Here is a 16,587-nt window from a genome sequence, read left to right as displayed (position 1 = left end):
CCCTTATGAAAAGTCCCTCCCCAGGTTTCCTGCAGGACATCTTCAGGTACTGGAAGGCCACTATAAGGTACCCCCGGAGCCTTCTCTTCTCGAGGCTGAAAAGCCCCAACTCTCTTAGCCTGTCCTTATAAGGGAGGTGCTCCAGCCCTGTGATCATCTCTTTGGCCCCCATTGGGATCTGCTCCAAAGCTTCATGTCTTTTTTCTTGTTAGAGTTTCCAGAACTGGATGAAGTACTCCAGGTGGGATCTCACAGCAGCTGAGTAGAGGGACAGAATCACCTCCCTTTTTCATCAACTAATACCCCCAAATCCTTCTCCTCAGAGCTGCTCTCAAGCCATTCTCCTCCCAACCTGCATTTATGCTTGCGATTGCCCCAGCCCAGGTGCAGGACCTTGCACTTGGCCTTGTTGAACTTCATAGGGTTGGTATGGGCCCACCTCTCAAACCTGTCCAGGTCCCTCTGGTGTGCAGCACTCAGCTTGGTGCCATCTGCAAACTTGCTGAGGGTGCACTTGATCCCACTGTCTGTGTCACCTACAAAGATGTTAAACAGCACCGGTCCCAGCACTGATCCTTGAGAAATGCCACTCGTCACTGGTCTCCACTTGGACATTGAATTGCTGCATTTAACATGCAACCCTCTGAGTGCGACCATCCAGCCACTTTCATATCCAGTGAGAAGTCCATTCATCAAATTCATTTTTTTCCAATTTCATGACCAAGATGTTGTGTGGGACAGTGTCAAACATTTTGCACAAGTCCAGGTAGGTAATAGCAGTAGTTCACAGAATCATTAAGGGTGGAAAAAACTTCTAGGATCATCTAGTCCAACCATCCATCTACCACTAAACAACATTCCATCCATCTACCCACTAAACCAGATTCCTTATTACCACACCTATACATTTCTTGAACACCTCTAGGGATGGTGACTCCACCACCTCCCTGGGCAGCTCATTCCAATGCCTGACCACTCTTTAGGAAAAGAAGATTCTTCTAATATCCAACTTGAACTCCCTTGTGCAACTTGAGGCCACTTTGTCTTTTCATATCACTAGTTACATGAGGAACAGAGGCTGACCCACATCTTGACACAGCTTCCTTTCAGGCAGGTGTAGAGGGCAATAAGGTCACCCCTGAGCCTCTTCTTTTCCAGACTGAACAATCCCAGTTCATTCAGCTGCTCCTCATAAGTCTTGTGCTCTAGTCACTTCACCAGCTTTATTACCCTTCTGCGGAAACAGACCAGGGCCTCAATGCATTTCTTGTAGTAAGGTGCCCAAAACTGAACATGGTACTCAAAGATGTGGTTTCACCAGAGGGGAATAGGGAGTGTAGAGAGATGATTAGATCCCCACACCAACTGGCAACACTACTTTTGATACAAGCCAGGATGCCATTGGCCTTCTTGGCCACCTGGGTGCACTGCTGGCTCATGTTCAGCTGAGTGTTGTCTAACACTTCCATGTCTTTTTCCTCTGCATAGTCTTTTAGCCGTCTGCCCCAAGCCTGTAGTGTTGTCTGGGATTGTTGTGACCAAAGTGCAGGACTCAGCACTTGGTCTTGTCAAACTTCATCCCGTTGGCCTCTTCCCAGCAATCCAGCCTTTCCAGATCCTTCTGTAGGGCCTTCCTACCCTCAGGCAGATCAACACCTCCTCCCACGTTGGTGTCATCAAGTGTACTGACAGTGGACTCAGTCCTCTCAGTCAGGTCATCAATAAAGATACTGAACAGGACAGGCCCCAGTACCGACCCCTGGGGAACACCAGTTGTGACCACTCACCAACTGGATATAACTTCATTCACCACCACACTCTGGGCCTGGCCCTCCAGCCACTTCTTTACCCAGCAAAGAGTGTACTTGTCCAAGCCATGGGCTGCCAACTTCTCTAGAAGAATACTGTAACAGACAATGTCAAAGGCTTTGCTGAAGTCTAGGTAGACCACATCAACAGCCTTTCCCTGGATACCAGGCAGGTCACTTGATCATAGAAGGAGGTGAGGACAGGCCTGTAGTTCCCTGGGTCCTCCTTATTCTTGTAGATGGAAGTCACAGTGGCAAGCCTCCAGTCCTCTGGGACCTCTCCAGTTGACCAGGAACACTGATAGGTGATGGAAAGTGGCTTGGCAACTACCTCCGCCAGCTCCCTCAGTACCTTTGATTGTATCTCATCTGACCTCATGGACATGTGACTGTCTAGATGGAATACAAGGTCTCAACTGTGCAGGCTTTATTCTTCTCCCCATACCAGACTTCCAGGTCAAGGGGTAGCGTATCCTGAGGATAACTGGTCTGTCTATTACAATTGTAAAGAAGGCATTGAGAACCTCAGCCTTTTCCTTATCCTCAGTGGTCATGTTCTCCTCCACATCCAGTAAAGGATGGAGATTCTCTTTAGCCCTTCTCTTACTATTAATATATTTGTGAAGAAGTTTTTTGTTCACTTTTACAACAGTGGCCACGTTGAGTTCATGTTTGGCTTTTGCCATTCTAATTTTCTCCCTGCATACCCTAGCAACATTCAGTATCCTGAATGGTTCAGTCTGCCCTTCAGAAGTCCAAGGTAGCCGTTTTGCTGACCTCCTGAATTACCAAGAATTGAGAACTATCATTTCATGGTTGCTCTGCCCAACATAGCTCCCAACCTCCATATCTCCCGTCAGTCCTTCTCTGTGAACAGCAGGTCTAGCACAGCACCTCCCTGGTAGGTTCTCTTAGCAGCTGCATCAGGAGGTTGTCTTCCGCACACTTTAGAAACCTCCTAGACTGCTTCCTCTGCACTGTATTGTATATCCAGTATATATCAGAGAACTTGAAGTCCCCCATGAGAACAAGGATTGGTGGTCATGCAACATCTGCCAGCTGCTTGTAGAACACATTGTCCATCTCTTCATCCTATTTAGGTGGTCTATAACAGACTCCCACCAGGATGTCAGCCTTGTCAGCCCTTCCCCAGATCCTTACCTATAGAGACTCAACCTTATTGCCATACTTGAGCTCAACAACATCAAAACGCTCTCTATTACAGAGAGCCATGCCTCTGCCCCTACTTCCTTGCCTATCCATTCTGAAGAGCTTATAGCCATCCATTGCAGCACTCCAGTCATGGGAGCTATCCCACCATATTTCAGTAATGGCTACTAAGTCATTTGCCTGTCACACACTCGCTTCCTGCGCCTCCTGTTTGTTGCCCATGCTGTGCAGTGGTGTAGATGCACTTCAGCTGAACAACTTGCCTCACCCCCAGCCCCATCATAATTCCTGTAGGCTTATCTCAAGCAAGCCTTATTTCATCCTCTGCCCCCTTCATATCTTGTTTAAAGCCTTCTCCACAAGCTCTGTCAGCCTGTGGGCTAGGATCCATTTCCCCCTTTGAGACCAGTGAGACACATCTGCAGCCATCAGGCCAGGCTGTGAGTAAACCATCCCATGGCTGAAAAATCTAAAATTCCTCTGACTGCACCACCCTCTTAGCCTCGTATTTATCAGATTTGTTTGCCTTGTCCTCTCAGTATCACTAACTGCTGTGGAAGAGAGAGAAAAATTACCACCAATACTGCTCCATCAACTAACCACCCCAATCCCCTGAAGTCCCTTTTGATAGCCCTCAAGCTTCTCTCAGTGGCTTCATCACTGAACTATCAGTAACGAGTAGTAATCAGTGTCGATCCAGACCAGGAAGATTTTTTGTAATGTCACTGACTCAGGCTGCAGGAAGGCAGCACAATTCCCTATGGATAAGATCTGGCTGACATATTGGGCCCTCCATTCTCTTCAGAAGGGAGTCACTACAACTAGCCTTCTTTCCTTGGCAGAGGCAGTCTAATAGTTAAGCAAATATCATTTTCAGGAATCATTTAGATACAACTGAATATGTTTGGAGACATGTAAGATTTTTTCCTCACACCCCCCTTCTTTGCTCATTCTTTTTACTGTGCAGAGGGATTTGGAAGGCTGGATTGCTAAGTACAGGGCCATCCTGAGAGGTGTTGCTATTAAACTGTAAACATGTCTAAATGTTTACAATGCAGTAATATTCATCCTCATTATATCTTAAATTGATCAAATAGCTCAAATTCACTTTCAGTCAAGTTTTTTTTTGACATAATTTAGATGCTTGAAAATATGTGAGAGTATGTTTAGACACCTGGACCAATTGTAGACTTGTTAGGGGGACTAGCTGGCACTCAGCTACAGCAACTGGTCATCTAAAATGGTAGCAGTTACCTATTTTACGTGCCTAAAATGGCTCACAAAGCGTCAATACAATATATAAAATTAAAAGAAAGGGAAGAGTTAAACACAGATCCTTGACAGTAAGACAGTATCTAACTGATGAGACTATATTATTTCAGACGGAGAATTTTTGCTGTAGGAAATTAGCCTGTCAGAGTGAGAATATTGCATTAGTGAAAATACTTGGGTAATTTTTCTTCTTAATTTTTGCATCCAGGCCGTGCTTTGCTGAGACTTACTGACAAAAAGCTTGAACGAATGGGCATTGCCCAGGAAAGCCTGCGACAGCACATTCTGCAGCAAGTCCTTCAGCTGAAGGTGAGAGAAGAAGTCCGAAACCTCCAACTGCTTACACAAGGTATGAAAAATAATTTTGGTGCAGGAAGCTATTGAGATCAGGTAGAAGTTTGCCTGAGGGCATAAATGGTGACTTGACATTCTTCTGCAAGAAATGATGCGTGGAAATGTCTCATAGATTCCACATACTTTCAAAATTGGAAAAAAAAGGTAAAATAATGTATAAATAGAGTTGTTTGGCTGACTCTTTTGAATGATGAGTAAGCTCCGTCTGTAGCTTGAGAGTAGCCTTACTTTAATGTCTGTTTACTAACATGAAACTATTTACAATAAAGGGTACAAGTAGATAACGTGCTGTCTTTGTAGACATTGTACATTTTCTATTAATTAATTAATTATTAGTTAATTAATTTCTATTAATTGTTTACTTCAGATAAAAGAGTAATCTCTGTAAGCTCTTTTATGGTAAGAGCTGTCAGTGGAAAATTACCTGTTAGACTCAGCTTTTTGTAGATGGTTGATTCCTTCTTCATGTTGGAGAAATTTTATTGACTTGCATAGAGTGGCTTCTAACTTAAGCTGCTAAAAAAAGCAAAACTGGGCTCAATATGGTGATCTCGGTTAGGAGACAGGGAAGCGGGAGCAAAAAAAAGCTTGTACATATTTTCCATATGATGTTAAGATGTTTTATAATGACTTGCATTATTAGCATTCTATTAAGGCTTTTTAACAGCTGTGGTAACACAGAAGAGAAGCAGTCATTGTGGTAACAATGTAAAGTAACATTTATACATCTTCTAATACATATCTGCAGTACTTTCTTAATGTTAAATATTGCTTGTTAGTCCAGTGAGATAGCATAAACCACACACTTCTGTGGTTTTTTGGTTCAGTGCCTGTTATATGTCACATCGTATGAAAAAAATAGAGTTCTTCAGTACATGCAGTGTATTTTTAACAAAATGTCCTTCACACATGGCATTATGTTCCCGATTAAGCTTTTCTCACTGTGTTTGGGGAAAAACTCTCTGATTAGTTGAGTAAGCTGCATTTTATCTGAACGAGCTCATATCTTAGCTGAATATTCCTTCAGGCTTTGTGTCATGTAGGTTGTGATGAGGAGCTTTAGGGCTCCTTTATATCATATGATCTGTGAATATGACTTCACCCCATCTTTTGTTGTGTCAAACACCATGCTCATGCTAAAATATCAGCCCCTTTCCTCTTCCATTCATCCTTTCATCCACAGTTCCTAAATCTTTTTCTCTGATATTGGTTGTTTTCTCTTTCCCTACATATGAATTGTTAAGAGAGTTTACAGACTGCAAAGTTTTTGTCACCATGACTGGTTTAGGCTAGTTTATGGAAGTTGGGACTTTACTTCTGAGGGACAGTGAAGATCCAGAAGCTATAAATTTGGATCAGTTGGTCAATATGGACAGTTCTCTCCATCAACCTGTTTTTGTCATTGAGGACTATATATTTCCAGGCTTCTTGTTTCCCTCTGGACACATCAACCATGAGTCACAATTAGTCAGACTGTAGTCAGAGGGTGGTGATGGCCATTTCAAGGAATTCATCCTTTGAGATTTATTCCTTGTCCACAAAGCTGAGGATACAAATTTAGATTTTAGAAAGAGCATGAATAAACACATGCTGGACTATGAAGGAAAGTTTAGCAGTTGATATACAGGTAGGTGTTTAACGTATTCTCTCTGCAATGTAAAGAGAACAATGTTATATAGTCTGATTGTATAAAGACATGCCATGATATGATTTATGAAAATCAGCACAAGCTGATGGTCTGCAGCTCCTGCAGTCCTCCCCCACAGTGGCATTGGCCATTCTAGTCATCTTAAATAAAGCCTATAGGACTGTACTGTTGACTACAAAATGTTCTCCTGTGCACCAGATCTGTGCTAATTGTATGATCCCAGATCAGGGGGCGATGAGTGATGGAATGACAGCAGTATTCCTATTCCTTATCACCTCATTTACACCACGTTGGAGTGTGTCTGTTGAAAGTGCTTGTTTGCAAGTACCAAGATTAAGATACATTTTCACAACTAAGTGCAGTTTGTAAAGCTGCATGTCAGTTGTTCTCTGAAGCTAATTCTGTCCTCTTGCCCATTTTCTTCAAACTATGTCCACACTTAGTATGGTTTATACACTCCTAATCCAGGTTGTTACCGGAATAGCTTCCTGTTAGTCCTTTTCTGTTTTGTACAACATTTGCGTGCCAGCAGTTTCTGCCTTTTGGAAATTCAGCGTGCAAATTGCAATAGCTACACTGTCCTCTTCTATCCTCCAAAATGTCCTCCAATAAAAGGGGGAAAAAAGCCCTGTATCTCATAATTCACAGCTCAGGAATCTTTAGGTAAAAGAAGCCATTAAAAATCCTTTCTGAATTCATTTAGCATACCAGCTGAGTTACAAGCAGTAGGATCCTAATCTGGGGCTCATTGATGTCAGCGAAATGACTTCCACTGACTTTAGTTCATATCCTGTTTGACGATGGAGAGAATAGGGAAAGTTTCAAAAAAGCTTTATGTAGTACTTATCAGATATTTTAAGTGTTTCTGTGTTCTGTTGTCTGCAGAGAAAGTTAACCTCATTTTAAAAACTCAACAGAAAACCAGCATTCTTTTCCACTCCTATTTTAGAAAATTGCTTAAAACTGCTTCATTCTTTTTCATTCAGGACACACCATCCACTGTGTTCTGGGGACAGAAAAGCCAGAACAGTATGTGATTGTCAACTCTTGAGTTTAAGGAAGACTTTTCTTTGGAGTAAGGACTATTTGATTGAGGCTATTATCAGCAGAAATGCTGTTCCAACCTTCACTACGATAGAAGGGCACAGACCCAGCTACCAATCTGTGCTTTTTTCCTAGACTTAGTGATGTTGAGGAACTAATTTGACAAAACATCTCCCAGTGTCTTTTGGGGAGAGCGGCACACTGCTGGAATCACTGTTATTGTACTACTTCCACTCTAAACCAAAGTTGAAAGATCATTAGGAAAAAAAAAAAAGCCTTACATAACTACAGAAAGTAGCTATTTTGAGATTTTTCAATGTGAGTCCTGGTTTTGGCTAGCATAGAAGAGACTGTCCTCAAAATGGCAGAACAATGTGATGTGGGATTCTCAGCAAAGTATGCACAGACAGCAATTGGCTAATAGGGCTGAGCATATGAAGTGCTTTTGGATTTAGATTAAATGATACCTGAATTTAAGATGACATTGGGCCCCCTCCTAAGCTTCTCCCTGAGTTTGATAAGGGGCAAAACTTGAATATGGCTGCAGAATGTGCTATTTTCTTAAAAAAAAATAAAAAATAAAAAATTGTCCTGCTAGCAAAAAGTTTCAGAATAAGGCTTTGTGCTTCCTTGAAAAGCATCACAGCTGTTGATAACTGTTGACATTATTTCTTCAGTAAGTTTTATAATTGTCCTGCACCAGTGCTGAGCTAGTGAAAAATACCTTCTGAGAAAAGAAGTTGTGTTGCAGTGATGGATTGTTCACTGGGTTTTGGAGGAAAATCATAACAGAAACGCTGCCTTAAGGGTCAATGTGGTGAGTAAACCACAACTATGAGCCCCACCCCGCTAAAAGCTGTTATAAGGATTTTTGTAGTACTAGCAATCTTTTAATACTAGAGTAAAGGCAAGCATGATCAAGCAAAGAAAGTGTGAGCTGTTTGACACAGAACCTCCCCAGGCAGTCAGAAACATAGTCCTAATTCCTAATTCCTGTTCACTTTGTCTACTTCTTCCTTTTGAACGTTGAAGGTTGGACGAATTTGAATGCTGCCTTTCCAGCTTTCATAATCATATCAGAGGACATTTGTTGTTTTCCACAATGAAAACACTGAAGCACTAAACTTAAGTCCCATTTTCTGAATTTTCACTCACAGAGACCTTCGGTGTTCTAATAGGTACAGGACACAGCACCAATAACTGGAAATTACGCACCTGCCTGAAAAGGAACTTGAACAATCAGAAAATTTGAGAACATAGGACCTTATGAAGTGCAGAACTGGAAGGTCATTTGGAGTTAAGAGAATACTGGAGCTTACAGTCCTACTGCTGTGTAGACTTCATGGATACAGTAGTATCTAAACTGCTGTTGTCTGCTGTCTTTCATGTCTTTTAAGAGGCTTTGCTGGGGATCAGGACTTTTCTTTGTTATGCCTATAAAGAAATCAGTAACTGAAGTTTATGATAAACTTCAGTTATCATAGTTTGTGATCCTGTTACACTTCCAGGATGTACTGTTTTCTTTCCTGGGTATGTTCTGGACTCAAGGTTTTGGCACCTGAGGAGTCATGAGTTCCTTCCTCCAGAAATACTCCTTTTCTTGTGCGTAACAAACAGCAGATGTTGCCTATGTGAGCACTCAAGGTAGGCAGTGTGTTTGCCTTCTCAGACAGCCAGTGGGAGGAAGTGTGTAACGCTTGTGGAATTTGGGCTTCATGTCCCTGTGGTGGTGTTCAGGGGCGTGAAGCATTTGAAATGTTGACTGTCCTCTAACCAGGCACCCATTTATTTTCTTTTTATTGTCTTGACCTCACTTTTTTTTTTGTTTCTTCCCCTAACCCTAATGCTTCCAGCTAGTCAGGAAAAACCTTTCTTCTTCTAGCACAAATTACTGTGCAAATGTTTCTTGCATATGCTGCATACGTGGCACCTGTCCAATGCACAGAAAAAAATACTTGGTATTTCAGAAAAGCTCTAGCAAACTTAATTCCTGGCTGATTTCCTTTGCTTTGTGTCCTGTTATGGTCTAACATCTCTGATGACCTCATGAGTTGAAAACAAAGAATAGTATGGAAATATTGTCAGAATTTGTCCCAAGTCCATGAATAAACTGTATTCCAGGATTCAACATGCTAAATTGCCTGATTATATATAAACAAATGCTGATCTTCTGCTTACTGCTTTCTTTTCACTAATGTCCTTATCCTTCTTACTCTTCTTCCCTTGTACGTTCTCTACTGTACTGCTGTAGGAATCTTAGCACTGGTACTAAGTGCTTAACACTTCTCTTCCAAGACCATAAAATGACTTTGCTGCCATCCATTAGAGTACAAAAGAGCAGTCTTTGTTGTATTTTTCTCCCAGTCAAGTACATATGCAGCACTTGAAGAGGACGTAGACTCGGTAGGCAGAAGCTGTGCTTGATTCTGAGGGGTTTTTCAGACTGTAGGCACTGTTATGACTTATGAAAATCAATTTTTTTTCAGGTTACAAGTATGCATTGAGGATTTCTCTATAGTTTTAATCTGCTTTACCTGGAGTAGAATATTCTTTGTGGAGAGTATATCTGAGCACAGATAAAATGTTTAAACTACATGCATCGGTGACGATGAATATCCATACGTTCCATCTATGTCATCAGTTATTTGAATTTCATGTTTCTGGTTTCTAACCTGAGGAATATACTTTGCAGTGCAATCGACGGTCCCTGATAGACCACTGAAGTAGTATGGTTCTTATAATTACCTTTTAGCTGTTGCTGTGATGCTAATATATATTCATAGCAAATTGCAAAGTGACTCAGCTGACAGAATAAGTTCCAATACACTGGACAATACACTGCAGTGCACTCTGGATGTGTTTAGCACAGAACTGTTGTTGGACATGCATAGTGTATTCGTTTGGAGTATGAATAAGGAAGCGTGATGTACGCAACTGTGATATTTGTAGTGATGAACTCCTGCGTCGCGATTTTAGCTGTATAATACTATTAGATGCTTGTGTTTTTTCTGTGTTTCTATAAATAACATTGCAACTCAGTCTAGTGGGAATGCAATATTATCCATTTTGTATGATTGCAAGGATACGATTGCAGTCGTCTGATTTTCTTATTGTTTTATTAATGTGGTGTTTTTTTTTCATTCCCGCTTTTTAAAATTTCTTAGAAATCAGTCTACTGGAAAATTAGGTCTGGGAAGTTTGGCTCTTCTAAGCTAATCCATACCCCAAACTGTCTCACATATTCAATGAACAGATCTTACAACTGTATACTTTATATATATGTAAACTGGAAAGAGAAGAAACAATTTTGCTCAAGGTTAAGAAAAAAAAAAATAGAATATTGCTGTTTGTGCTGTGACCATTCATGAAAGACTTTCAGCCAAACAGGAAAGTTTTTAACAGTCAGAGGCTGTAATTTAACAGCAGCTGTTTGTGATCACTGCCAGCAGAAATCACTTGTTTTCACCCAGCTGAAAAGAACAGGCTGGGAAAAGGGATTCCAGCAATAGGTACAGTTGTTCACACAGAATTTAAATATTGCACATCTACATATTGTAAGATGGTGCCATTTACAATGTTACATATTTGTCATTTCTAATGGGATTTGCCAGAAGTCAGGCATAGAATAAAAGTAGGATTGATAGTTGTTCTCTGAAATAAGTGAAGAAATCAGAGCCCTAACTATACTCTCCTACTCTTTGAAAGTGCATGGAAATTTTTGCTGTTGAGCTACTGGTTCAAAACCTGACTGTCTTCATCAGCTAACACCTTGATAGCCAATCTGAATGAGCAGAGTTGGAAATAAGAAGATAAGAAATGTCCTCCTGGATCAGACCAGCACCCCTCTTCCCAGTACTCTTGACAGTGGCTTAACAGGTGCTGCTTAAGCAGAGCCCAGATCCCTGGTCTCACTCTGTGATCACATCTGGGACCCTCTTGGGTAAAGCTCTCTTTGCTCAGATGGGCTTTCGAAGCACCGTAGTTCTGATTTTATGACACTGGTGTTACTGACACCTTGCTTGAATGTGTTCTGTTAGCAAAGTGTTTCTCCATATTGGCATTTTCAACAAACACAAAAGTCACTTAAAGCCTTTTTTGAAAATATAAAGTTCTGCTGTTTTCAATCCCTGAAGGTGAGCACTGCCAAATAAGTTCAAAAGCATTTTTCTTCCTGTTGCTAGCATTTATGGCCTGTGCAATAAAGATTTCTAATTACTGGATAGATTCAAAGAGGTGGGAGAAAAACTCATTCCTTATGCCTTCATGATGGTGCTTTTCTAAGCTGTGTAAAATGAACGTGTCTTATTTTAAAACTTCTCTTTCTTCATTCACAATCTTTAAAAGCCTTTCTGTAATGTAATTTTAAAAATGAATGTGGTTCTATTCAAATAAAAGTTTCTCTTAATGGCTTTTATGCTTCATATGACAGAGCACCTTCATTTACTCACTTATACAGTCAGTCAGTAGTGTTATGAACTGCTTTTTCAGTACTAAGCAGGATGTGGATCTCTTCCATAAAGGAAAGAGTTGTGTTTTTTTTTAACCTCTTAATTTGACATGATCATAAAGCACAGGTACTAGCACAGTGTTTTATGGCACGTTCAAGTATGATTAATAATTTTAACTATGCTGGTTCCCTCTTAAGATCAATATTATAGAATTTTTCTAGTCACCATTTGAATGAATTTTAATTGAAATTGATTCCCTATAAAATAATATATTGAAGTATATTAACAAAGTCCTTGGCATTAAGGAGTTTGGAATTCTAACAAAATTCTGAACAGTTTTCAACAAATATTTTATTTTCTTTGTGCAACCTCTATGCCACCTAAGATTAGTACTTATTCAATATTTCAATTTTTTAATTTAAGGGCTAATTGCAGCAGATAACATCAGTAGAGCTGCCACATTTTTCAATATAAGCATTGATGAAAATGTGGTCAAGGAATTATTTTTTTTTTTAATCTGTTCAGTTTTTAATCTGCAGCAGTTCGGCTACGTCTGTGTTGTGGGATCCTAACATTTAAATACATACAGTTATGCATAGTGTTACCTTCACAGAACTTTCAGAGTTTTTAGCAGTAACAGACACCTGGCAGCTGACTTATGGAAACTTACCTGTAGGAACAGAGGATGCATTCTGAAAGTCTGCAGTGAGTTGCTCCGTACAGACCTCAGTTACCATCTCCAATACCATTCAGTTTTAGTCTTTCATAGTGTACGACTAAAAGGCTGAGTTTTAGACAATATGTACATGGCAATACCATACATTTCTGAAGCTCCTCAGTCACACTAAGGTGTCTTCCATATTTTAGGAATTAATCTCAGTTAGCCACATAGTTAGAAAATGAGTGAATTTACATATATTTAGTTTGTAGAGCTGATGTCCAACTGAAGACAGGCTAATTAGAAGACAGCCAGGCTTAGGAGTTCTCACATCATTTTATATCTGAGAGCCCAATACGAAATGCCAGGACTCTGACCGGGCATGCTCATTCAATTACATAAGAGAGATGGAGCTCATCCTCAGGAATTATAGGGATAAGCAAGTTAGAAGCTTTCATCTGTGAACAAAAATGCATGTCAAGTTTCCCCTTCAAGCTTGCGAAGAGCCTGAATGCTTATACATTGACATAGCCTTAAAGGTTTAAGCCTGCTCCACTAGAAATAGGACTCAGATCTCCCCAGTCAGCTGGTCTGGGACACCCAGCTGCCACCAGCTGACTTGTGATGCTGTGAGGTGGATGTGAAGCCTATTCCACAACTGGGCCTTGAAACAAGTGATTTTGCTGAGACCAGTTCGGAAGCTCTGCTGTCATGAACATCAGTCAGCAGACATGAAGTCCTCTTTATGTTTGTTGTGTTGAGGAGCGGTGCTGTGTAGGACTTTCAGATGGTTGGTTTTGAGGGAAAGACTTGAAAAAAAAAAAGTTTTCCACAGTGTTTCTTTCCTCTTCGGCCTATGTCAGAGGTAGAGATGGAGAGGGAATGGTAACCCATTTTCTTCCTTCTTTAATATGTTAGCTCATTCCAGCCCTTCTGAAGAAACAAAAACAAAAGACTTCTTTCTGTTTCTTTTTGTCCTTTATTGCATTAAGAACTGCTGAGTAACTGGACTGCAATGAAAATTGAGCTGGGAGATGATGCTTGCTTTCGCTGGTTTTCCCCTAGCCTGAGTGTTTAGGGGCTGATTAGACAATGTTGTCTGGAAGGGATTTCTTTAGACTGTTCCAGAGAGCACAACTATGTGACACTGTTCAGCTGCTCTGTGTGATTTTCTGTCATAAGGTGCCAAGATGCGCCATTCTTATTTAAAGACTCCTGAATGACAGAAGAGGCAGTCTGCATTCTCTTGGACAATGGACTGGCTTTTAGAAGTGTCAGACAATTAAGGATGCGGGTAGACATTTGGAAATTTCCAAAATTCATCACTTCCATGAATCCACAGCAGTTATCATTCTTGGTCAAAACTTTAAAGACTTTTTGAAGCAAACAAACAATTTTTCAGATGAAAGGGACAGGAAAAAGGAAGGGAGGGATAGTCCTACCCTCTAAAGCTTGTCTGACAAATCTGTTGTCACCTATGTAGTTTCTGAAAACATCTTTCTCTAAGCTCACAAATTGCTTTAATGTGTCTGGCACTGCAGATACCATCCATTCTGTTACAGCTGTTGACTGTGACACAAATCACTGGTGTTGCTGACTTTTGTAGATCGCCACTTAAACCTGGATCATCGTTTTTTGAGGGTCATAGAAAAGTAGCCAGCCCTTACAGCCCATCAAGGTAACAAAGGTCTTTCTGCTGAGTTGTATCTTCTTAAAATGAGATATCTATGAGCTTTAGCTTGTCTTTTTCTAAAAACCTATCTTTTAAGTGTAGAGGTTTTTTCAGCTATTATAGTGAAAACTACATTTTATTTTCTTCTATTAAGCTCTTTTTACAGTGAATTATTGTTTATTGATACTTGCTTGCTAGAATTGTTTGTTGATAATTTCTCTTTCTTCCTTCTTCTATCTACTATTCTAACTTATTCTAACAATGAACTGCTGTGTTAAGCCACAAAATGTGTGACTGTTGCTTTGTCAGCACCTCATATTTTCCTTTATTATACCGTTACCGCTTTTCTTGAGATCTCTTTGGTTCTCTAATAATGGGACCTGTCACTGTGAGAATTTTACTCCTCCATGGTATAGTTGATCACATGATAATTCTGGTATAAAAACTTATCTTACTTTCATCAGGGTTTTCTCTTGATTCAGACAATCAGAACCTGAGGTATTTAGATGAGGAGCATTAACCAGATGCTGGGAACAGAAGAGAGGAATCCTCCATCAAGGATATCTCTAAGAATTAGGAGCACCTAAAGCTAGTGTCTTCATTAAGTTTCTACTGCTTAAATTGGACAGAGTCATTAGGAAAGCCTTCAGCCAACTCAAAAGTTGGTCCAACTTTTCATGTACACAATCTGTATCTATTCTAGCATAGTGAATGGACAGCAAGAGTAGTTACTGAGAAGTATGCAAACTGATGTCCACCACCAGCTACAGGTAGGTTTTTCACAATAACCTCCCTCTGAAAATATGAGACCTCAATTTTGCTCTTAGTTCTGTGAGGGCAAATGAAGGAGTAATGCTTCATTGATTTCAGTGAAACTTGAAGCTAGTTAAAATGAGAACAGGATCAACCCCATTTTTCCTCTACAGCGTGAGACTATAAAGCCCATTCAAATCAATGAAGGGTACCAATGACTTTGTTGACCTTTGGATCAAATCCATAAACCTTTTTAGTATCTTAATTAAAACCGCAAGTACAGAAACATAAGTGTTCTGTTCTTCAACCCAGCATAGTCTTTCTAAAACTGAAAAATTTTGTGATCCCTTTCCAATTATTGGAAATTATTCCAATTATTATATATCAAAAATACAATCTTGATATTTTATTCTCTTTATAAACTTTTTCCTAGCTATATAATGCCTATTTTTTTCACTTGGCCCTAAATTTTCCTTCGATGATGTTCACTACCTATGTTATTTGGAATACTAATTTCATAATCACTGATGAAAATCAAAACCACAAAACCTGCTCTTTATCTTATTTTTCTATTCCTGTTCTTTACTAAAAGGGCATAATCAAAGATAAATACAAGCTCTTTTAGCCTGAGGAGTTTGAAGTGTCTTTATTGCGTCTTACATTAGCCAGACAAAAGTTAGTTGTCCATTTGAAGTCATTGCTCACATTTCCTCGGATAATCAATGGAGAATGATAGCCACCTCCTGGGATAATCTGTCCCTTTCTAAAGCAGATGCTTATGATAGGTGCAATGCATTGCACCCATCATTGCTCTTGCCTTTGCCAGCTGGAGGGCTAGCCATCTCATTTGGGACAGCTAAAATTGAATAGGGGAAAAACAAGGCAGCAGACTTTGCTATTTTTTGCTTCTCAGCATGAAGTATATAACAAGTGATGTTACCCACTTGTAATTTGCCACCAATCTTCCCCTGCCTTAGTATATTAATATTGCAGTCACTAACTGTACCTGTTAGCAGAATTTGGTTATACTGTGCCCTAAAACTGTGATATATATATATATATATATACTTCTTGCAATTGATAGTATCATCTTTCAGATTCTATTACTTTCTATGAAGAATTTTTCACCTGAGCTAACTACTGCTCACTGGCAGTAGAATTAAAGTATCAAACAAAAAAAGTTAAAATTGGTGAGTTACAAGTTCTGGGTTGAGTGCTATTGGGGTGGTTTTCTGACTTGTAATTTAAATGTTCCTTTAGTGTTAATCAGCAAGGGACTCATTTTATATACTGTCCTGGGACAGGGTTACAAGTTACATGTGCATTGACAGTTTTTCTCAGCTATGAGTGCTTTAATAACTCTTGTTTGATGGGTCCTGTCCTCTAGGTTCTTCCTCTTATGTGGATGCAGTTGAGCCTGATACAAATATTAAACCACTGGTAGTATTTTATGACTGTGGCTTTTCTTACCTCTGCAAAGGTGGTTCCAGTCTGACTCAGGAAGGCCGGGACCAGGCTGAGAGCCCAGCTGAAGAACTCGTTGGGATCTGAACTTCCTGCTTTAAAATTCAGAAAAGTTACTGAAAAGATTTCCCTTTCATATAATTAGTACAGGCAACAAAGGTGTCACTTGAAAACTTTGAACTGCGTAGTTTCACAGAATCACAGAATGGCCAGGGTTGGAAGGGACTTCAAGGATCATGAAGCTCCAACTCCCTGCCACATGCAGGGCCACCAACCTCCACATTTAATGCTAGACC

At 40.1% G+C, this 16,587-nt stretch overlaps 1 protein-coding gene across 4 annotated transcripts in view; it reads left to right on the top strand.

Moving 5' to 3' along the window:
• The window catches only part of SAMD12 (sterile alpha motif domain containing 12), a 171,913-nt gene that overhangs the window by 82,093 nt on the left and 73,233 nt on the right, over nt 1-16,587 (top strand). For all 4 annotated transcript variants that reach the window (XR_016465298.1, XR_016465297.1, XR_016465299.1 and 1 more), the window contains exon 4: nt 4,459-4,599. Coding sequence is in view for 1 of the 4 variants with exons in the window: in XM_090137927.1 (XP_089994053.1) it covers nt 4,459-4,599 (141 nt within the window). In the remaining 3 variants the exon portion in view is untranslated. The remainder of the gene's footprint in view (nt 1-4,458; nt 4,600-16,587) is intronic.

This window comes from Phasianus colchicus, chromosome 3 (genome assembly GCF_987193195.1).
Source record: "Phasianus colchicus chromosome 3, bPhaCol1.hap1.1, whole genome shotgun sequence".
Classification (NCBI taxonomy): Eukaryota; Metazoa; Chordata; class Aves; order Galliformes; family Phasianidae; genus Phasianus; species Phasianus colchicus.
The sequence above is the reverse complement of the archived record's forward strand: the minus strand, read 5'-3'. Positions and strand labels throughout refer to the sequence as shown.